Source organism: Eptatretus burgeri, chromosome 17 (assembly GCF_056783735.1).
Source record: "Eptatretus burgeri isolate ZD-2024b chromosome 17, Ebu_testis_v1, whole genome shotgun sequence".
Lineage (NCBI taxonomy): Eukaryota > Metazoa > Chordata > Myxini > Myxiniformes > Myxinidae > Eptatretus > Eptatretus burgeri.
In genome coordinates, this window is record NC_140977.1 from 24,232,791 (window position 1) to 24,255,763 (window position 22,973).

A 22,973-nucleotide genomic window follows, 5' to 3' on the forward strand; every position below is an offset into this window, starting at 1 on the left:
GAGCTGTAGGATGACATTGATCACCCTCTTCCTTCCTCTCTAGCCGTATGATGACATTGATCACCCTCTTCCTTCCTCTCCAGCCGTATGATGACATTGATCACCCTCTTCCTTCCTCTCCAGCCGTATGATGACATTGATCACCCTCTTCCTTCCTCTCCAGCCGTATGATGACATTGATCACCCTCTTCCTTCCCCTCTAGCCGTATGATGACATTGATCACCCTCTTCCTTCCTCTCCAGCCATATGACATTGACCACACTCTTCCTTCCTCTCCAGCCGGATAACAGTGATCACCCTCTTCAGCCATATGACATTGATCACCCTCTTCCTTCCTCTCGAGCTGTATGATGACATTGATCACCCTCTTCCTTCCTCTCTAGCCGTATGATGACATTGATCACCCTCTTCCTTCCTCTCGAGCTGTATGATGACATTGATCACCCTCTTCCTTCCTCTCTAGCCGTATGATGACATTGATCACCCTCTTCCTTCCTCTCCAGCCGGATAACAGTGATCACCCTCTTCAGCCATATGACATTGGTCACCCTCTTGCTTCCTCTCCAGCCGTATGACATTGGTCACCCTCTTCCTTCTTGGCGAGCAATGACATATTGGTGTCACATATGTATGCCCCCTCACCGTTTTGTATTCAGTGGTTTGAGGTACACTGGTGCAGCCTTGCCTTTTCAGCATCCATGGACAGATACATTCTGTATACTTCCTGCCAAGATTTCCCTCCCCTCCACACATTCCCTTTCAAGCTTACTGCCTCCCATTCTCTCCACACCCGTTGTCAAGCTTTTCTCGACCCCTCCTCCCAACTACCCTTGCCCTCCCCCCCCCAAAGCTTGCATCTGAACTTCAATCCACCAGTCCCTTTACAAACTCCTTTTCCAGCCCTCTCACTCTAAAATGCATCAATACCTCCTGTACTCCTCTACCCTGCTTGGCAATGCTATAATCAAGTGCTTTTACACTTCTCAGATATCCTACTCATGTGCAACAACCTGCATTTAAAAACTCACTTTGAGGTTCTTGGCCTTGCACCATCTCACACCTCCCAGTTCCACCTCCAATCTTCTCCGTTCGAGAGGAGCTCCTCAGATAAATAACAATATATTGAGCTCACTGGACTATAATAATAATCTATGGAGCTTGATGGACTTTAACAAATCATTGTGACCTTTCCAGGGTGGATCACATACGCATGCTGGCCTCAATGTGCCTCTGTGCCCTCGGAATGCACCTCAGAACGGGGACGTCATCCCTCGGCCACTCATCTCCTAACACTGTACTGTACTCTTCACAAATTCCATGACTCCCTTTTCCCCTCCTCTCCCAAACTTCATTCCCTTTTCCACCACACCCCCCCAACTTTCTCAGTTTCTTTTTTGAAAACAAATATAATTTTTTTTAACTTTACTTCCAATCCCCCCCCCCCTGCCCCTCCACCCACTCTCTTTCGCATATTACGAGCTTCTTCCGTGTACTATTATATATTTTTATATTGCTTCGAGACTTATTCCTGCGTGCTCCTTCTAAAGGGTTCCTGCTGACATGGAATAATAAATCTTACATTAAAGCTCGAGGTCCTGCTTCTTGTTCTTCACGTATCGGACAGACGGACGACTCTCCTTCTAAAAACATATTATGTTAATGGTGATTGCTTCTTTTCTCAAGCTGTTGTGGCAAGAACACCAACATATAATCACAAGGCTCCATGATAAGCAACGCACCGCCAAGACGAATCGCGAGCTCACGATTCAGACACGGCGATGCACAGGCTATTGAACGTAAATCCCAAAGCACATACCTTAGATGAACGCCAAGACCTCGGTGCTTCCCTGAACATTCCAAGCATATCCAAATTCCATACGTGACACTTGCCCACTGTGGGTTGAATGCTCCGCATTCAAAGCAAACCTGTGACATGGGATGACACGACACAACATCTTCCAAGGCATGCAGTGATCCATGATATCGGTCACCGGATAGGATAGCACATTATCGCGATGCAAACATAACACTAAGATGCAAAAGGGTTAAAGGGGTACGCTGCATGGAGAGCCTCAAGGTACGGCACACTCTGCTATAACCTGTCTAGCCTGGGTTTGAATCCCGACGCAGCTGTAAACTGTCGTCCCGGAGTTTCACAGGCAGGGCGATTCATCAATGTGTGCGTTGTCCCTCGGATGGACGTTAAACTGGGCGCCTTATCTGCTGGCATTAGTTTGTGGACGTTAAAGATCCCACAGTGTCCTTCACCAAGAGTAGACGAGTTATCTCTGGCACCCTGACAAAAATTTACAAAGTTAATTCTTGCGCTGACTGAATGCTGGCAAGGCAATGGCAAACTGGAATCCGGCACAGCCAAAAGCAAGAGACGCTCTTTAAAGAATAGAGTGAGGTACATCGATGATGACGCGGATGGATCGATTAAGGAAATACAATTATATACGAGGTTGCAGAATTCAACTGTACAAACAATCTTTTAGTTTATAATTGACCATTGTGGTGTTATGGCCACTTTAAATAAATAAATAAATAAATACACATGTAACGATCTTCTGAAGACCCAACAAGGTCGCAGGCTGACATAATCAATGCAAGAAAACATCCCCTCGAGTTATCAGGAGAATCTGCTGCAAAACGTTCATCCTTTAATGTCTCGAGGAAGTTGGTTTATTACACGCGAGCTGTGATGTTGCCTTGTTACCTCCATCACCGAAGGTGGACGGACGTTATGTTTTCATCCCTGTCTGACTCTGTTTGTTTGTCTCAAATGTGAGCAGGATATCTCAAAGAAGTTATGGATGGATTTGGACGAGACTTGGTGGACGAGTTGGGTGAGTGACATGACATGACCAAGCAGATTAGACTTTGATGACCATCCGAATCCGGATCCAGCCTGTCTGAGATACAAAACAACTGTTCAGCTTGGCGGAGGTATGCTCTCTGCCGAGTGTGTTGTAGTTGGAGAAGCATTTGGACCAAAACCTGCAACGACTTTGTGGAAGAGATATCAAGAGGTAGGGTTGTGGAGGGGTGAGCGGAGAGAAAATGTGGTTGCCATAGATATCGACCATCAAAAGATATCGCAAACTATGGTTCACCGGCAATCAATCAGATCGTGCCAATTGTTTCACATTCCATGGATAGCATGACAATGACATAATTGCATTGACGACCAAGTTTAAAAATTGGACAAAGAGAGATGAAGCAGAAAAAATTATGAAAAGAACGTAAATACTTTCCGCTGAAATAAAACAAATCTGACAGAACTTGCAAGTTAGGCCACGGATTTACTGATCAAGCCTTACACTTTCATTTAATAATATGAGGTGTGCCTCGTGTCGCTTCGCTGATGGGTTTAAAACAAAAGACAGCAAGTTGTACTTCACAAACATATTGCATGTCTGTCTGTGAATGCGAGGATGTAAAAATCAAGTGTAACATGAAAAAGGATCGTTTTTAACACCGAGTGAGCCTGGCACCAGCTTTCGCGGTTCGGGTGGCTGGCTTGGGATCTGAGGATCCAGAGATTGAGCCCCGTCGGCCACTCAATTAACACCAGGTGGGGTTCATTCAGCCGATGATCCTTCCGAGGTCAGCAAAAAGAGCACCAGTGTACTGGTAATAGGGGCACTGCATCAGCAGCATAGGTCAGGTCAAGTATGGAAGCATGCGCCAAAGCAGCGCGTTGCTGCGTCCACTTTCCACCAGGGCCTCCGTCTGGCCATCCCCCAGGCAGGTGCCTGGCGCATACTCATCACCTTCAGATGTCGATCAACCTGCTGCAACCATAAGGCACGTGGTTGGCCCATTGGCCGCCTCCACTCAGGAGGCTCCCTCACTGAGAGAATCTGGTGAGCAGGATCAGCGTCAGAAAAACGAGCCACATGTCCGTACAGCTGCAGCTGGTGCTCACGGACTATGCAGGTAACAAATCTCATTTGAGTCTCTCTCAGCAACAGCTCGTTACACACAAAATCTGACCAGCGATAGCCAAGGATTCTCTGAAGAGACCTGGTACCAAAGGAATCAAGTCTCCGTCTCAGATCCCTGGTCAGAGTCCAAGTCTCACATCCATAGAGCAAGACTGGAAGCAGCAAGGACCTGAAGACTCGGATTTTCATCCTCCCGCACAGGTACCGGCAGCGCCACACCCCATGATCCAGTGAATCCATGACTCCACAGGCCCGACCCAATGTCTGTTGACCTTTGGCTCACAGCCAGCGGAGACATGAATCTCTCCGTGACCTCACCATCCTTGCCACAAATAGGTAGAGACAGGATAGCAGCATCCAAGATGTCATTGAAAGCCTGGATCTTAGTTTTGACCCAGGAAACCCATAATCCCAGCGGCTCTGCCTCATCATTCAGCACCTTTAGGGCCCCCAAAAGGATATCTAGAGTCTCCGCTAAGATGACTGCATCATCTGCGAAATCAAGGTCAGAGATAGACATTCCCAAACGAAGCACCGCAGCTTGATATCTCCGACATCCTCCCCAGAATCCAGTCCGTTCAAGTGCTGAAAAATGAGGGGGCCAACACACCCCTGACAAACTCCAGTAACAACTGGAAATAAATCAGAGATTGTACCACCACATCTCACAGCACTCTCAGTACCAGAGTAGAGTTCAGACATCAGATTGATCAGTTTTGGTGGCACCCCACGAAGACCAAGAATCCTACAGAGGGCATCCCGATTCACTGAATCGATCGCTTTACAGAGATCAACATAGGCTGCAAGCAGCCCCTGCTGAAACTCTCATCTGCGTTCGGTGAGGACACGAAGAGCAAGGATACGGTCAATCGTTGACCTCTTTGGTGTAAAGCCTGACTGACTGCTCTGGGTGCTGGTGCTCAAGCAGATGGTGGCGAACCCTATCAAGAATTATCCAAGCAAAGACCTTGCCCGGCACTGAGAGCAGCGTCACCCCTCGGTAGTTGTTGCAGTCTTGGCGATCACCCTTCTCTTTCCAGAGAGGGACAAGACCCCTCTTCCAGTCAGTTGGGATGACGCCTGTGCTCCAGACAGAGCACAGAACTGCATACATTGACACAAGTACAGCATTTCCACCAGCCTTAAGAAGTTCAGCATGGATGCTACAGATCCCAGGAGCTTTACCCCATTTCAACCGGTTCACCGCAGTCTGTGTTTTTACAAACAAAGGTTTACCACAATTTTTGGAGGGTCAGGCAACAGGGATTGTGACACCCCCGACATCAAACTCGACAGCTGGTGGATCAGCCTGGTACAGCCGCTCTAAGTAACCGGCCCAGCGGGCCTTCACTTTCGACTCCTTCGTCAAGAATCCACCACCCTCTGCTCTAACTGCAGTACACCGAGGGATTTCCTTGGATGAACGCAATGCGTGAATTCCCCTGTAAGCAGGACGAGAATCACTTGACCACAGGTGATGCTCTACCCCCTCACAGATTCCTCACACATAGGCCTCCTTGTCCACCCTTAGCACACGTACAGTTTTCCGCCTCAGCTCCCTGAACAGCTCAGCTCTGCCATTCAGCCTGGACCTGTGGCTCTGGTAAATGGTATCCAGTGTCCCTTGAGAGGCAAAGTTCTTCAATGTTCTACCACATCCCTAACCAATGCAACCAGCAGCCACAAGGCTGCACGTGTGTGTGTGTGTGTGTGTGTGTGTGTGTGTGTGTGTGTGTGTGTGTGTGTGTGTGTGTGTGTGTGTGTGTGTCACATAGTTATTGTTCTTGCTGCTGTCATGGAGACTGTGATTGTTGTTTTTGTTTGTGTACTCTTGCTGCATACTTGTATATTTTTATATTGCTTTAAGAAGTATTACTATATTGTACTGTATATAATTTTGTGTACTCCTTCCACATCCTTCTGAAGGGATCCTGCTGTCGTGGAACCTCTAAATCAGTGTTTCTCAAGGTGGGGCGTGGCAATATTTTGGTGGGGCATGAGGATTCAGAATTAATGAATCAATATATGATCGCTTTCATAGCTTTGCACTTTCAAATTTTCAAAAGTCTGAAGCTGCGACTGATGCCTCATAGCGTCATAACTAAAAACTGCTTCACCACTCACTTGTTAGCCAATCCGCCGGTAAGGCGTACCCTTGATCAATTCAACGCTGTTATGTCACTATGACTCGCTTTTCATCAAGGGGAATTCCTTATATGTAGTATTGTTGCGGAAATGGGCCCTCAGTGGGTTATTAAATATAGGATCAGCCAGGATCTCCCCTTAAATGCATGTTTAGCCAGGTTGTTCAGTAATTGGACGTTACATGTGTGTCGGAAGGTGTAGCAGGCTGTCCAGTGTTCATACAGAGGTGGTGTACCGAGAGGCGCAGTTCTTCTTCTTCCTTCCCTCCCTCCTAACTAGACCCCGCCCAGCACACTGACTGTCAGTCAACGAGGCATGTCAGCAACCTTTTTTTTTGTATACCTTGTTGAGGCTCGTATGAGAGCTAACACACAACACACATCAAGGGGGGCATGAGCGGAGTTCAGTTCAGCACTGAACCCATTGATGGAGAGCGGCTGAAAACTCGAAGGATGGATCAATCACGTATCCCCGGAGGCGGTCCAGAGGAGCAGGCCCCGAGAAGGCAAGGGAGAAACGGCGAGTGTGTCGAGTCTGCGATGTGCTGTATGAGGAGTGCTTTGGTCGAGTCTGCGATCTGTTTTCGTGAGAAAGGCCCGCCCCGAATGGCATGAGGAACTGCTTTGTCGGTTGGGGATCGGCTTCATGAGAGAGGCCCGCCCCGAAAGGCAAGAGGAACTGGCTGCTTTGTGAAGTTGCGATCGGCTTTGTGAGGAGTGACTCGACGAGCTGTTCCTCTTCGGTTATGGATCCAGCCTGAGGTCATCCACAGGTTCATCCTGAGTCCAGTCATGGAGCCTCTGACTGTCCTGACTCCTTGCACGGCTCGACACGTCTTGTCATCTAATCGATCCGTCTGTGGAGCTCAACACCCCAATTTGGCCAAGTCTAGTGAACAGGCCAGGCCTGGATTTGTAGACTGGACCTTGTGAGAAACCAGCTGGAAACCATCATCGATATGACTGTCTTGTGCCGTCGACCTTACGGGGGGCTGGACGCGCCGAGGCTGCCTGCGCAAGTGGTGCTGATAAGAGAACGAGCACGATCTTGCCACGCTGGTGCGCAAGCGGTGCCGAGAGAAGGTGTACGAGCGCCATCTTGCCACGCGGTGTGCTCGAGCTAGGGCGCTCAAATCCATTGACATCAGCTTCTCACGAGCCGCATTCGTGCCTTTGACACTTTCACCTCGTCCATGAGGCATCACCAAGTACTCTGTGTCTTGTCTGCATGGCATCCAGGCCTAAGGTTTGTCTCGCTTGGGTTCCCCTCGAAACCCATATCCGCAGCTCCCTAGTTAAGAGTGGGTTATAGATTAACAAGCCGGTAGGCGACATGGGTGGTCGCTACATAATTGCATACTAGTCATACAGTTTTTGACAGATCGGGCTGAATTTTTTTGACAAAGAGGTTGATTATAGTGCGCATAAAAACCTGAAAGGCCATTTTTGATTTTCGAAAAAATATATTTTTTGGGATTTTTCTAAAATTTCAAAGTCCCGTTGCTAGGCAACGGTGGTGTCCATAGCAACAGTGCTCAAAAGCATACAACTGGTATGAACATACATGTCAAGTTTCATCAAAATCGGTTGACTCCTCTGGCCTCCAGAGCTGTCCATTACATACAAACAAAAAAAAAATTGATGGAAAATAGACACCCTATTTTTGAAGAACTACCATTTGAAAAATAAAACCTAAATCAAAAATCGGCTCAAGGACAGTTTTCTAAATATCTCAAAGTGTTTAATTCGAAGTCTCTTTTCTCCACATTCAAAACTGTAGGATAAGTATTGAAAATACTGTTTGGGTTCTTAAAACGCGGTTTTTCGGCCGCTGCATATGGCCCAGTCACACCTTGACGTTTTAGCCAGCAATGGCAACGTATTAAAATGTATGTAAAACGCTGGCTTACGTTAAACTTTTGATGTTTTTTTTTTAAAGATTCGGACGTATTCATAACGAGTTGGTCGTATGCATAACATATTAGTGATGGACACAGAACGTTTTGTTGTGTTATAGCTAACTTATACCAACGAATGCTGAGCCTGTTGTCAGCCTTCCCAACCTCTGCCCAACGATAGTCTAACTTATGCATAGCGCGCTACACGCATCGCCGACGATGACGTGACGTAGCTTATTAAAAGGCTGCCGCACAACGATTCAAATCATAACCGCCGCAGAAATGGAAGTGTCAACATCGCGGTCACACCTTGGCGATCTTACCAGCGTATGCCGACCTCTGAAAAATGCGTCTAAAATGCGGTGCACGTCGAATACGGTATGGGTAAGTTTGGTATGTGTGAATAAAACGCTAAAGTATGCTATCGTACGTCGTATTAAGTGGAGTACATCTTGTAATTATGAACGTGTTAAACATTTTACGACGTACTTGCCGTATGACACACGTTCCGCATGCGATGGGAATAAGTTGTACGCACTATATGCGAACGTTGGCACACGTCGACAAAAGTTACTTGTAAGGTGCTCATAAGTCAAAACACTCAAGGTAATGGTTAGCGTCAGTGTTCCAGACTCCCTGTTTTTTTTTATTTTGATTTTTATTTATTTTTTTCTCTTCGGTATGACAGTGATGTCAACACTTCAATTTCTAGTGCGGTTATGATTTAAATCGTTGAGTGGCAGCCTATTAATTATATTATATTATAACCGCACTAGAAATCGAAGTGTCGACATCACCGTCATACCGAAGAAGAAAAAAAAACCCCAGGGAATCTGGAACACTGACGCTAACCATTACCTTGACGTGTTTCGACTTATGAGTACCTTACAAGTAACGTGTGTCGACGTGTGACAACGATCGCGTAACGTGCCTACAACACGTTACTCATAGGTTAGAAATAAGTTTCGGGTACGCTAAACATTACCTAGACGTGTTTCGACTTATGAGTAACTTACAAGTAACGTGTGTCGATGTGTGTCAATGATCACGTAGCGTGCCTACAACTTATGGCCAGAGTTATGCGGAACGTGTGAGTCATACGCTGGCATAAGTCTTAAAATTTCAAGCATGGAAAATTTGAGGACAACCGAAAAGTACAATGTTTAAAGCCAGCGTACTATGACGTATGGCAGTGTTTTTCAGCGTGCTCTCAATATTATCAAAACTTACCCATAATGTATTCGACGTGTACCAGCGTTTTACACAAATTTTCCAAAAATCGGCATAAGCTGGCAAAAACGTCAAGGTGTGACTGGGCCTATAGCAATGGGTGGTTACTAAGCAACGAAACTCAAACGCGCACACTCTCAGCCCATATGGCACCTGTTCGCCAAGTTTCATCGAAATCGGTTTGCTGGTTTGTGCTGTGGAGCCTCGCGTTGCAGACGCAGACACACACACAGACACAGACACAGACACAGACACAGACACAGACACAGACACAGACACACACAACCCGACAATAAGGGTACTCTGGCGACCACCCAATTATAACGTTCGTGAGTGCTTTGCTTGTGTCGTATTCCCCAATGTGTCCCAAATAAATCTGGCTGATTCATATGAAAGTTGCCGTATTGCGTTTATTCGTGCCGTGCTGAGGAACAATCCGCTCGATTTGTAGATAAAACCAAAACGGGGTACGGACTGGCAGACTTTGCTCGGTCTCTGATAAACCCAGTCTGTGGGTGGGGTCTATTTCCCCAACTGGTAAAGGCCCAGGTGTACTTTGGTATCGCAATCCGAGGGGCATGACCCGAGACCTGTGCCGAACTAGCCGGCGTAATAACCCCGGAGACGGCGGTGCTGTTAAGCGACGCCGAATCTTCAACATTTGGCTGTCAAGAGTAGGGTGCGAATCCCACGACCACCGAATCCTTTACAGTATATACTGTAGTGTCTCCAATCATGGTGGGGCGTACAATTTTTTTGAAAATCAAAGTGGGGCGTGGGACAAAAAAAGGTCGAGAAACACTGCTCTAAATTAAAGCTCGAGGGCACGCTTCTTCGTCTTCTTCTTCCTCCACAATCTTGGAAAGATGGATTTTAAAACAGGCAGCTCTATGATTAAACGACACGATTTTTTTTTATTGCATGTAAATCGATTATTAGATTGCCTTATAAGGAATCGATTAATAGATTTCCAACGGCGCCAGTTTTAGCTCACCTGGAACATCGTTCAGGTGAGCTGAAAGCATCGCGCGTTGTCAGTCAGTCAGTATGTAGACACTCGGATCTTCTTCTCCGTAATTCGACCGCAACCCTCATCACCCGTGGACGCTAAAACTCATCGTCCTATTTTCACCAAACTTTGTGGAACTTCTGAGGACCAAGACCCCCTGATGTCCCACAAATCCCATCAAAAAAATCTATATATTAATACTGAAGGACCAATTTTGTGCTCCTCCTAGCGGTCGCGTCACGTTTTTCTCGGTACTGTGACCTGGACTGAAAGAAACTTCGTACCTGTAAGAGTGCATCGCACATCGTGGCAATAGTCAACTTTCAACTCTGAAGCAGAATAAACACTTTTCGTTGAGACGGGGGCGAGGAGTGAAGAGGCGGGGGCGGGGAATCAAGAGACGGGGGGGCGGGGAGTGAAGAGGCGGGGGGCAAGGTAAGCAAATTTTTGGGCGGGGGTAAACAAATTGAAGGTGGGGGGTGGAATGAGGCGGGGGATGAGTAGGCGGGGGGGGGATGGGGCAGGGGTGGGGGATGAGTGGGCAGGGGCAAGCACGCCCTGTCCAGTCCATGTCCCTCGAGTGTGGGTGAGCTGGTGAGGGTGGTTGAATGAACAGAATCCGTCTGTGACGAGGTTTCGGCTAGTCATAATAAATTCCACCCAAGGAGGTCAATTCAAAGGTCAAAGGTCAAAATGATTCCAGGATCGCTACTTTTGACCTCTCAAGAAGTATTGACCCGATTTCGACGTCGCTTGGGAGGAATCATCTCTCCATGGTTCTCTCACAGGTTTCTTCAAACCATCGGTTCCACCAGGTGAGCCCAAGGTCATCCCTCCTAATTTTTATTTAATTTATTATTCGACAGCAGGAACCCTTGAGGTGGAAAAGTGTCACAGGCAGATTTCTCCTTTCAGTGAAAGACAAGATAATAATATGAAGGATAACAATGGCAGCAGTAAAACGAGCCGTCTCAAACAACACTCCCGAGGGCTCACCGCGTTCTCGTCCTGGCTTCGAACCTCTTTGAGAACCCGCCGGGTTCTTGGACTCGCCATGCCTCGGTCTCGGCCCTGGTATCGTTCTCGGTCCGATTCCGCCGCTGCTCTGGCAGGTCAAGCTTCACCGACGAACCCAAAGCAAGGATCAATCGGTGAAAGTGAAAAAGGCAAACGTGTCGTGCGCTTCTCCAATGGGAATGTGACGGAATTTCATTATAAAACCGGGCACCATTGTCGATTTAACCACGAAGACCGGCTTTCACCGCCATGGCGGATGACGTTGCATAAAGAAGAAGAAGAATCCGACAGGCTTTCATCGCCATGGCGGATGACGTTGAATAAAGAAGAAGAAGAATCCGACCGGCTTTCATCGCCATGGCGGATGACGTTGCATAAAGAAGAAGAATCCGACCGGCTTTCATCGCCATGGCGGATGACGTTGCATAAAGAAGAAGAAGAATCCGACCGAATTTCATCGCCATGGCGGATGACGTTGCATAAAGAAGAAGAATCCGACAGAATTTCACCGCCATGGCGGATGACGTTGCATAAAGAACAAGAATCCGACAACCACAGCAATAAAATAAAAATAAAAACATGAATTTTTTTAATTTTATATTTCGCGATGAAAATTTTATTATCTCGGTGTATGATCGTTTATCACAAAGTATCGTTCGATTTGTAAATTGTTCCGAAGTGTTTCTTTTTAAATAAAACGTTTTACACGTCAATATTATAAACACGAGTCACGAGTGTGTCGTCATTTCCAGAAAGTCAAAAATATAATGAAGCGGGAAAATGTACTTATTTCATCCCCACAGAGGAAGAGAGGGGAAAGAACTACAGCCGAAGATAAAATGTGAAATGAGGTGAAAGTATGGTTCGGGAGTCATCTATTTAATACGTACATAAATATGACAATCTCCCAGCCCCCTGACCACTGTCCCGTGTCTGTGCTACCTACCTAATTAATTAATATATTGCAACATATATAATACACATTGCAGCTACATATATATACATATACATATAGATATATATATATACACAAATATACAGCACGAATGTGCGTATCGTTTTATGCAACAAAAGAACTCTCAGGCCATGGTGACGGCGGACCAACTTAAGGTGTATTGTATATGTTGCGCGCTCGGCCTGTATTTTCTCCCTTCCGCCCCATTCATATTTGTACTGTTCCTTTTGGAATATAAATGGTGCAAAAATAATTGTTTTGAAATGAAAAAAAAAGATTCCAAATGTGTTGTATCATTCGTTCAGACGATCTTAGGCCGAAATGGAAAAGGATTTTTTTTTTTAGCTGTTATTCCGATTTGGCCTCAATAAACGCAAAAAAAAGTACCCATGTGCCGGTACATATAAAGCAGGAAAAAGAAATGAGAGAAAACACGGAAATTTTGGAGGGAGACATGACGTAGTCGTTGCCATTGGATACGGCCCACAGATCCATGAATGGACACGTTGGTTGGTGACGGCGCAGAGATTAGCAGCGATTTCGCTCGGTGAATAATTAAATAATGATTGTATGTTTGATGATTTGCAGATTTGTGGCTTATATTGATTTGGAAAAAATAAATAAGGTAATCGTGGATCCTTCATCGGTTAATAGATGTGGAACAAAGTCTCTTTCCTTTTATGAGCCTCGTCCGTTCCCGGTGACGGGAGAGGTGTGCGTATACGTGTGCGTGTACGTGTGTGTGTGCGTGTACGTGTGTGTGTACATGTGTGTGTGCGTGTACGTGTGTGTACGCGTACGTGTGCGTGTGTGTGTACGTGTGTGTGTACATGTGTGTGTACGTATGTGTGTACCTGTACGTGTGTGTGTATGTGTACGTGTGTGTTCGTGTACCTGTGTGTGTACCTGTACGTGTGTGTGTGTACCTGTACGTGTACGTGTGTGTATGTGTACGTGTGTGTACCTGTGCGTGTGTGTGTACCTGTACGTGTACGTGTGTGTATGTGTGTGTACCTGTGCGTGTACCTGTACCTGTGTGTGTACCTGTACCTGTACGTGTACGTGTGTGTGTGCCTGTACGTGTACGTGTGTGTACCTGTACCTGTGCGTGTGTGTGTACCTGTGTGTGTACCTGTACCTGTACGTGTACGTGTGTGTACCTGTACCTGTGCGTGTGTGTGTGTACCTGTACCTGTGCGTGTGTGTGTACGTGTGTGTACCTGTACGTGTGTGTGTGTGTACCTGTACGTGTGTGTGCCTGTACCTGTACGTGTACGTGTGTGTACCTGTACGTGTACGTGTGTGTGCCTGTACCTGTACGTGTGCGTGTGTGTGTGCCTGTACGTGTACGTGTACGTGTGTGTACCTGTACCTGTGCGTGTGTGTGTACCTGTACGTGTACCTGTGCGTGTACCTGTACCTGTGTGTGTACCTGTACCTGTACCTGTACCTGTGCGTGTGTGTGTGTACCTGTACGTGTACGTGTGTGTGTACCTGTACCTGTGCGTGTGTGTACCTGTACGTGTGTGTACGTGTGTGTACCTGTACGTGTGTGTGTGTGTGTGTACCTGTACGTGTGTGTGTGTACCTGTACGTGTGCGTGTGCTTCGTTGATTGTTATCTCCAAATTTGGGTTTTGGAGGAGGGACGGAGCCCTCTCCCAGGACTCGAAGTATAAAATCCCGAGGGATGTTTTTTTTTAAGATCTCTGTCAGATTCTTCTTCAGCATTCCCTTTGTTTCAATCATCACGGGTACAATTTGAGATCTCTTCAAATTCCACGGTTTTTTTCACTTCTTTTTCGGAATCTCAGTATTTTGTAATTTACTTGATTTCTGCGTTGTTTCGGCCAAAATCTTTTGGAGCTGAAATCTCAATTAGCAATGTCATTTATTTATTTATTTATTTATTATCTCTGAGTACTTTGTCCGGTTACAGTGCTTTGTTTTCTATGTTCACGCTGGATGGGATCATCGGGTTGTACGTGAGCATTATGTTCTTGTTTTCAATGATTGCTTTTGGTTCGTGTTTCCATGAGTTTTGTGGAACGTGGATATTGAAATTTCTACAGATGTGCCGGTGGATTACTCGACATACCTTGTTGTGTCTTTGTGTGTACAGCTGTTCTGACATGAGTTTTTCACATCCCTAGAGGAGGCCACTCGGCTTTCTGTTTCTACCTTGCGGAACCAACACCTGTCTGATTGGCTCAGTCCTGCCATTTTTTTAAACCATTTGTGTCGTGTCCTTGGTCTTGGCCATTTATAATGATTCCTTCTCTGTACCAATTGAGCTGACCTCTTCTAAGCCAATCCAGTGATCCTTCTTTGTCTATCCCCAATCTGTCCAACTCTTTTTCTTTTTTTAATATTACCCTGCTCTTTTGTCTTTCTCCCATTTGTCACTATATATCTGTTGGTATTTCATCTTGTATTTTTCTTTTGTCTTTTTTTGCAATTGTTGGGGCTGTATATGTTGCTGTTTTGGTTTATGACATCTTCTATGCACCAGTATTTCTGGAAGTTTTTTGACAAGGTGAGTGAGAGATACCTTTTCTGGCTCATTGTGTTCATGTTTGTGTGCAAATTGTATTGTGTATTTTGTTGAACTTTTCATATGCTCTGTGCACTTGATCGAGTTCCATTGGGCCGCCACCTCCTTCCTTCCTCGGCAGGTACACTTTCGGGAAGCATCGATTTTTGTTGGTCTACCTTGCACGAATGTGCACTTGGCACACTTATCTCGGCCAAATTCGATTTGGATGTCGTCAGGGTCCTGTTTCATGAATTTCAGTTATTCTGGCAATTTTTTGTCGTTCGGTGCAGAATTTTAAATCATCCATGTATAGTAGTCGTGTCACCTTTCTTGTTTCTTTGAACGTTCTTTTATTTGTCGTTATGGCGTATCCGTGCCGTTGCTCATTAATGAGGTTACTTCGTGAATCCAGAGCCAGGCAAAACAGGAGGCGGGGAAAAGCTGTCTCCTTGAAAGATCCTGCGGCGTATCTTCACTCCTGGTATTTCGATCTTTCCTTCTGACTGCTGCAGGATTAGTGTGGTGTTCCATAGATTCACGGCTTTCTCAATCAGATTGATTATTTGGGGGTTTATCTTGTTGATTTCGCTGCACTTTATCATCTGTGAATGTGGGACACGATCAAAAGGTTTTTTTTTTTTAATAGTCTATCCAGGTTGTGGACAATTTGGTTCTTCTCGTATTGCAGTTTTGGAGTAAGAAGTCTATTGTTCCAGAGCATCCTCTCTTGCATCCTTTCTGTTCTGCCTCTTGGCCTCGTTGTTGTGTTCGGTGGTGGTACATCATTTCTGTGATGATTCCTGTTAAAAGTTTGTATGTTTTTGGGAGACAGGTTATTAGCCGTTGGGTTTCTTCAGATTTTGGGATAAGGCAGGTGTTACCGTTTGTGAGCCATTCATCCATTTCCTGATCCCCTTGGATAAGTTCATTGAATGCTCAAGTGTCGTGAATGTGGAGAGCATCAAATTGCTTTAGCCAGAAGTTTGGGATCCCATCTGGGCCAGGGCTTTTGAAGTTTACCATCTTTGCAAGTTGTCGTCTTATCTTTTCGGCATCAATTATTACTGGGGGCATTTCCTCGAGATGTTGCTTCTTCTCCGTGTTTCAGATCCATTCCACCTCCTCATCGTGTTATTTTTGATCTTCATAAGTTCCTTTCCATAATTGTTCCAGTTCATCTTTTTCAGGAGGGGATGATACATTCTGCTTCAGTTTCCCGAGTTCACGGTAGAATCTTTTTGGGTTGTTTTCAAACTTTCTGGCCTTGTTTTCTCCTGCTGTTAGCCTCGTCATTGTTTTTTTTTTTTTCCTTGCTATAATCTCTATTTTCAGTTTGTTTTTAGCAACAGTGTATACAATAAAAATTAAATCATTTTTAAAAACCGAATCCTATCCAGGTCCCTCCTAATGACTCCATCTTGGTCTGTTTGAGTTCCTCCTGCTACTCCAGTGCTGTATTTAGTTGGTTATTTGATTACCTCTAGATCTTTGTCTTCAATTTTACATTTATTTTTTTTTTTTCATTTTCCTTAGTTTTGGGCTTTGAGTTAAACAATTCGAGTTTTCTGGGACTGGGATATTGACGTTTTGGCAGACGTGCCAGTGGATTACTCCACAAACCCTGGTGTGCCTTTGTGTGTACAGTTGTTCTGATGATAACATTGTAATAGCTAATCCAACCATTATACCTTGAATGTGCATTATGTCCAGTTATCCGCACCTCGACCTCATGTAATCTCGATTATTCACTGCAAGTCGTTTTGAAAATTCCGACGCATGCATGAAGATTTGTACAGCACAAATCGGTTACGTATTTTGTATTTAAAATACCCATGCTGGATAATTTTTTTTTTTTAACGTTTTAAATATATAATTGGGCAACGCCCAAGTGACTTGTGTGAAAGGAGTCACCTCGAAAAATTGTTAAATGCTCTGACTTGTTTCACTATCTTGGATGATGTCATACATACGTTGAAGTGTGCATTGCCAAATGCAGGCTCGTCAAGAGGAATCATTTCATTGCATGCTCTCCACAATTATAGTCAGGACACGAACTTTTGCTTTAGATTTAACGAACAAACAAGAGGTACACGAAACTCTTGGCAAACACAAGTAAAGTTTCATTGAAAAGGAATCTAAAGCACGGACCGTCTGTGTGCGCCTATTGTTCGGAGTTTGTCACAATAGGTACGTACGTGTTTGTGACCTTATGTACCCCCAGGTCGTCCTGCATCGACAGAAGATGGCTGATAAAGGGCATGGAGAGAAACGAGCAGTGGATCCAATTAACCACCAACAGGTCATGATAGAAAGGATTGTGAAGGAGAAAGAGATTGCAAGAAACTGGTAATGACCGAAGGCCTTTAATAGCATTGTAGCAAAGTGCTGGTAGATTCAATCACTTACTTGTGTTAAATTTGACCGTGACTGCGATTACTTTAATGGCTCGAATTAATTCCACTTTATCGTGAGGTAAGCCGCGCAAGCTTTCCCTCGATCCCGAGCATCCTTTCTCCGCGCCCCCCCCCCCCCACTTCTCTCATTTCCTCCATCACCTCGATCTTTGTGTGTCACTGCTCCTCCTGCTATCTCCATCTGATGTGAAAAAAAACTTCATAAGTGCTATTTACCTCTCTGAGACACTTATCCATTTGTCTGTCCACTGTGCGAGTCCGCACACAGATCTACTTTAATGTTGGTCATGCTCAGATCTATGGAGATCTATATACCATGAGAAGGCTGCACTTTGCAGTATAAAGCTGTGCACGGATCGATTCCTTTGTGCCATCATGTCCAGTTGCAGACTCCTATTTCTTCTTATTAAATTGTTCCTTCGCTGCTATATTCACTCTAACCAACTCCACCAACATTCAACGCCAGAAAGCCAATTAAAAAAAAGTTTTCTTTCTTTAATGTTAAAAATTTGGCACGTCATTTTAATCACCGATAAAACCTTGCATTGTGTCTTCGCAAGTCCTTTCCATTCTCAATGACATCTTTATTGAACGTCACAAAGCTGTTTTTTTATACCTAACCCACTTTCCTGCATTGTCTCCTTCAAAATTTTATTTAACCTTTGAGAATGGCGGAAAAAAAGAATGCCTTTCCTTCACTCCGATAAGATTCCATCAAACCCTCGTGTTTATGCTATTTTGAATACTTTGTAAAAGATTGACCGACATTGATGACATTTCCAGAGACAGCCAAACTTCTGAGCCACATGTATAGTATATTACAGTTACTCTGTCTTTGGAATCATTTATTTGTCTATCATTGCCAAAAAAAGAAAAAAAAGATGATGCAGCCACAGGCTGCATATGAATAAGTTATAAAAATCTCCAAAAACCTGTTTTCCTCTGAGATAGGGGATACTGCACTCTTCAAAGAGCCTTGGTCCTGCAAAAGTAGTTCGTTTGGGGGTTGTTTTTTTTGTCCACAGTCGAGGCTCGTGGAAGAGCTATTACATTGACCCGATCAGGACGTAAGACAAACACTCATGAAAAACACAGGCTCCTGCCTGCCTGTCTGTTGGAAGGATGAGGAATGTCACGGCAGAGAGTGGCGTCATCAAAGACATGAAGAGGACTTTCCAGAGTCAGTGAATCCAGTTGCAGAGTCAGAGTTGAAAGAACCTCCACTTTCTCAGGTGCAAAAGACACAGTGTCCAGGAGCAGTTGGGTATGACAGGGAAGGATGGGTACCAAAAAATAAGGGGTTGGGGACACAAGATTTGGAAGCAAACACAGAATTGAGGCATTTCGCCTTCCAACACGCGGAGTCGGCTGTGGTGCCATTTGAAGTGAAGGAAGGGATAGAAGGGGAGCAGACTTAACAAGGCCCCACTATGTTTTAGAGGAGGGAGACAAGTTTGAAAGTTCATTCTTGAGGTTGATCAGATGTTGTTTTCTGTCTCTCCCAAGAGTGGACACACACTTTTTGGAATGCACTGAGGTTGTTTTCGGTCGGATTTGCCTTCCAAGAAGAGAAGGCAAGTTTATTCAGAGCAACCACAGGATTCAGTGTACCATGAGCAGAAAAAAAAATGTCGGATAATTGAAGACCAGATGGTTTGGATCTGTGCATGAGAGAGAGAGTAGGTTTCTGCGGAAGAATTCCCAGGCTGAGTTAATATCAGGGGCAATAGATATGGGAGACCAGTCCTGATGAAAGATGGCTGCTTATAGTCCCTCCCAAATCTGCTTGAGTAAAATCCCAGACTCACCGGCATTGAGGCAGCTCTCTGAGAATTTCCAGAGAGATGTTAACTTTCACCACTATATGATTGGTTATGCTGGGTGATTTGTCATTGCCTTCGCAGTGGTAGAGTAGGAATTTTTAATTTGTTCAAGGTGCCGGCGATAGCTCGACACTGTGTGATCTTTATCATCCACCAACTAATGCTGGAAGATGGGATGAAAGTTTTGCATCTATCTGTGGGACAGCCACACGTTGATGAATCACCCTTCCTGTGAAACAACAGGATAACAGTTTATAGCTGGTTCGGGATTTGACCCTCAGTTAGACTGCTTCGAGACAGATGTGCGCTCACCTCTTGGCTTGTTTTGCTCCAGACATGTCCAAATGTCTGTAAGAAAAGCATTATCTTTTTAAGCCACACACCTTTGAATTTTCTACCTTTATTTCATTTCAGGCAAAGAAAGTGGGGTGTGCCAGAAAGCTCCAAAGATGAGGTAGGAAACATTTAGCCCTTTGAGTAAACAAAAGTAAGAAATATATCCCGGTATTTATTTTAGAACTTCGTTTTAGCCAATGGCTCGATTATACACTTTGTGCCAAATCCCTTCCAATGGTTCTAAAGCTACGGATACAAAACTGATGACGAATGTCTTGAAGGATTGGAACAGGCTTGAGCTGGTATCCAATGACGGTGGGCCGACTGGCTAAACGCCCTGCCAGCTATGTCTATACAGAGACATGGCAAGTAAATAGACACCTTAAATTTCTTCATTTCATCTGTATAATGGAGTTTTACTGAGTGATTTGAACTAATATTCGACTATTTCTTTGCAGAAACGAGTTCCTGGGTCTTGTATGACAATTAGCTATGCCTCGAACCCAGGAAGCACACAAACTTTCCGATTTTCAAAAAGGACAAATTGTTGTCCATTTGGAAGGTGGAGTCTGCCAGCATCAGATAGCTCAGAATGTTGGCATTTATATGGTCAATCGAGTGATTGTACAATTCACCAGCGAAGGCAAGGAATCCACAGCTTCCTGTTCTGGGCGATCTGGGCCCTCAGAATGGTGTCTTTGAGCTGTCAAGCGGTCCATTGAGAAAACTCCCCTTTGCAAGGCAGCAGATGTTGCAGAGGAGGTCCAAGTTAGCTTAAGAACTGCCGTGCGGTACCTTCATCAACTGTGCTACTATGGGAGAGCAGCAAGGAGAAAACCTCTTCTTCGACCGGCCAACATTCAAAGGAGAAAGAAGTGGGCTGACGAGATGGCCAACAGACCCTTGGAGTTTTGGCAAACTAATTTTTTCAGATAAGTCCCAATTTGCTCAATTTTCTGACAGTGGACGTGTATGGGTCTGGAGACTTCCCAGTCAAGAGTTTTCTTTGAACCGATTGCAGCCAACTGTCAAACATGGTGGTTTTTCAATGATGGTGTTGGGATAAATCTGGAGCGCTGGTCAGTCAGAGCTTGTGGAGTGTGTTGGCAACATCAACTCTACGACACATTTCTATCCTTGAGGATGGACTTCTCCCCGTCTTCTCCACTGGTCAGATGTTCAAAAACAACTCTGTTCATGGAAGATGCAGCTCCGTGACGCACTGCAAAAAAGACCAAAGAATGGCAGGACAGAAATGGGATCAAGCGACTTCCGTGGCCAAGTCAGTCTCTTGACATGAATCCCATTGAACACCTCTGGGCCATATTGGATCGAGCTGTGCGGAAAAAGTCCAGGAAACCAACATTACAGGCAGAATGGATAAACCTTTTGTGTGAAGCCTGGACAGAAATCCCACAAGAGAAAATTTCACAACTCGTTAGTTCTCTGCCTGAAAGAGTAAAAGCGTTGAAATCTGCAAATGGCAAGTCTACCAAATACTAGTGTTTGTATTAAAATGGAACAAATGTTCTTCAAAAGTTAAATAAATAAATTGTTTGAAAACCATGGTGCCTATTTACTTCTGTCATGTCTCTGTAGTCAGATTTGGACTGGCTTGGTTGATTACCCAGGGAGCTTTGGACTCTTCATTGGAAAGAAGTGCCCTAGATGAGGAAGGGACTCTTCTCCAAAGTAGGGAACCATGATTCATAAAGATCTTCATGAATGCCTGTTTTTTTTAATGTTATGACAGGAGTGGAGCACCACAAAGGAACAACCCGATTCCATTAAGGATGGCGACAGACCATTTGCCTGTTGAGGCCTGCTTTGAAATTCATCTTTTGGCAAATGTGTGCGAACAACAAAACAAGTGAACATACAACCAATAACATTTGGTTAGAGTGGACACTGTGACAGATTCCAAGCTGTAGAATCTGCTGCATTTTATTTACGTACACCGTCAGTGTTGTTTCTGGGTTTAATTCGCTTCATAACATGACAAAGTAATTGTGATGAAAATGTAAACGAGTCAAAACTACTCGCATTCTGACCCTTTTTCCTGACCTCCTCTACACGGAAAGGTGAGGCCAAAACCCGGAGCTCCCACCATGCCTGCGACATCATCGCAGATGATCGGGCATTTTGAGCACAAATCGGCACACGTGATCCTGCGCATCAACCAGATATGTCGTGGCGAGCACAATCTGCGGAAAATTCCTCGAGAACTGCTAAACGATTAGCTACTGCGGCACCACCGTTTTCCACTGCGTTTTACTGCCTTGTTGATTATTGATTACAATTTTAATTCCAGGTCATTTAGCTGTTTTTCACTAACCAGCTGATCATATTTTTATTATATCTGTTGGTCTGTGACAGCAGAAGAACATGAATAAAATGCCCTCATTAGCAAAGAGGCCACACAAATGATGACGTAAAAGGCAATCACAATGCCAATTATTCCAGCATTTCCCGGATTGTATATGTACTTCCACTTCCTGGGAATTTCCTCTGACTGATTGATTGGTGGGCTTCACAGAATAAAGGATTTGTCAAAACAATATTGAAATCCATTGTATGATTTCAAATCAAACTTAATTGTTGAAAGTACTTTATCACACACAGCTCATTATTAGTGATGACCACTCGCTTTCACTTTGTTGCCGAACCAAGAGCAAAAGCCCAACCAGTGGCTTTCCAGACTTGGTGGCCTCATGATTATTGCGTCATTATGGGTCTGGAAGGTCAGCGGTTTGAATCCTGGCCGAGTCGTACCAAAGACTTCAAAAATGGTATGTGCCGCTTCCTTGCTTGACGCTCAGCATTTGAAAAGGATAGAGCACGGACAAACAATTATAAGTACTAGTGCGGGCCAGTAGGTGCGTGTTAGTATGTGTTGCTTCGTTCCTTCGCTCTCGTAAACGACGACTGGATTGGCGCATTGTTTCAATTAGATCAGACCAACCGTATCATAAATGGCCATAACTTGGGAAACACCTGGGAAACATACTCAGGTCCCCAGTGTCAATTGTGACGTCATATCAAACGAAGAATTGTGACGCCTCTCTCTCTCTCACCCCTCCTCTCTCCCCCCTCCTCTCTCGCCCCCACTCTCACCCCTCCTCTCTCGCCCCCCCCTCTCTCGCCCCTCTCACCCCCTCTCTCCCTCCCCTCTCTCCCTCCCCTCTCTCGCCCCTCTCTTGCCCCCCCTTAAAAAACAAAATAAATAAATCAATAAACATTAATTGTGATGTCATAGCACCGTATCTTGTCATTGGTTGATAGATAAATGGCCGTAACTTGGGAACCGCTTGTCCGATTAATATCAAACCTTGAAAAGGCACATCGACGGGTCCCCAGCGTCGATTATGACGTCATACCAAACGAAGAAGAAGAATTGTGACAAGCGTGCAAAGAAAAAAATTAATTGTGACGTCATTCGTGATGTCATTGCACCGTGTCTTGTCATTGGTCGACAGATAAATGGCCGTAACTTGGGAACCGCTCGTCCGATTAATATCAAACCTCGAAAAGGCAAATCCGCGGGTCCCCGGCAATATTCCTGGCAAGTTTCAATCAGATTGGACTGGCGGTCGTCGAGAAACGGCGGTCGCATACAGACAGACAGACACACACAGAGATTGCTGGAATTATAGATAGATAA

General features: G+C 45.0%; 2 protein-coding genes across 16 annotated transcripts in view; one reads left to right on the forward strand and one right to left on the reverse strand.

Moving 5' to 3' along the window:
* Positions 1-11,565, reverse strand: part of ARFGAP1 (ARF GTPase activating protein 1) — a 42,245-nt gene extending 30,680 nt beyond the window's left edge. For 3 of the 8 annotated variants that reach the window (XR_015052768.1, XM_085861395.1, XM_085861390.1), the window contains exons 1-2: positions 11,229-11,562; positions 1,818-1,927 (exon numbers count right to left, since the gene is read on the reverse strand). Coding sequence is in view for 6 of the 8 variants with exons in the window: in XM_085861395.1 (XP_085717521.1) it covers positions 1,818-1,927; positions 11,229-11,288 (170 nt within the window). In the remaining 2 variants the exon portion in view is untranslated. Of the gene's footprint in view, positions 1-1,029; positions 1,321-1,817; positions 1,928-11,228 lie in introns of those variants that run through there. The other 5 variants (XM_085861391.1, XM_085861394.1, XM_085861393.1 and 2 more) reach the window with 5 other exon arrangements.
* A 999-nt stretch (positions 11,566-12,564) lies between these two features.
* Positions 12,565-22,973, forward strand: part of LOC147009568 (uncharacterized) — a 44,549-nt gene continuing 34,140 nt past the window's right edge. For 2 of the 8 annotated variants that reach the window (XM_085863026.1, XM_085863025.1), the window contains exons 1-3: positions 12,565-12,713; positions 16,961-17,085; positions 19,391-19,430. In XM_085863026.1, coding sequence (XP_085719152.1) covers positions 12,702-12,713; positions 16,961-17,085; positions 19,391-19,430 — 177 coding nt within the window. In that variant the 5' untranslated portion in view covers positions 12,565-12,701. The other 6 variants (XM_085863028.1, XM_085863024.1, XM_085863027.1 and 3 more) reach the window with 6 other exon arrangements.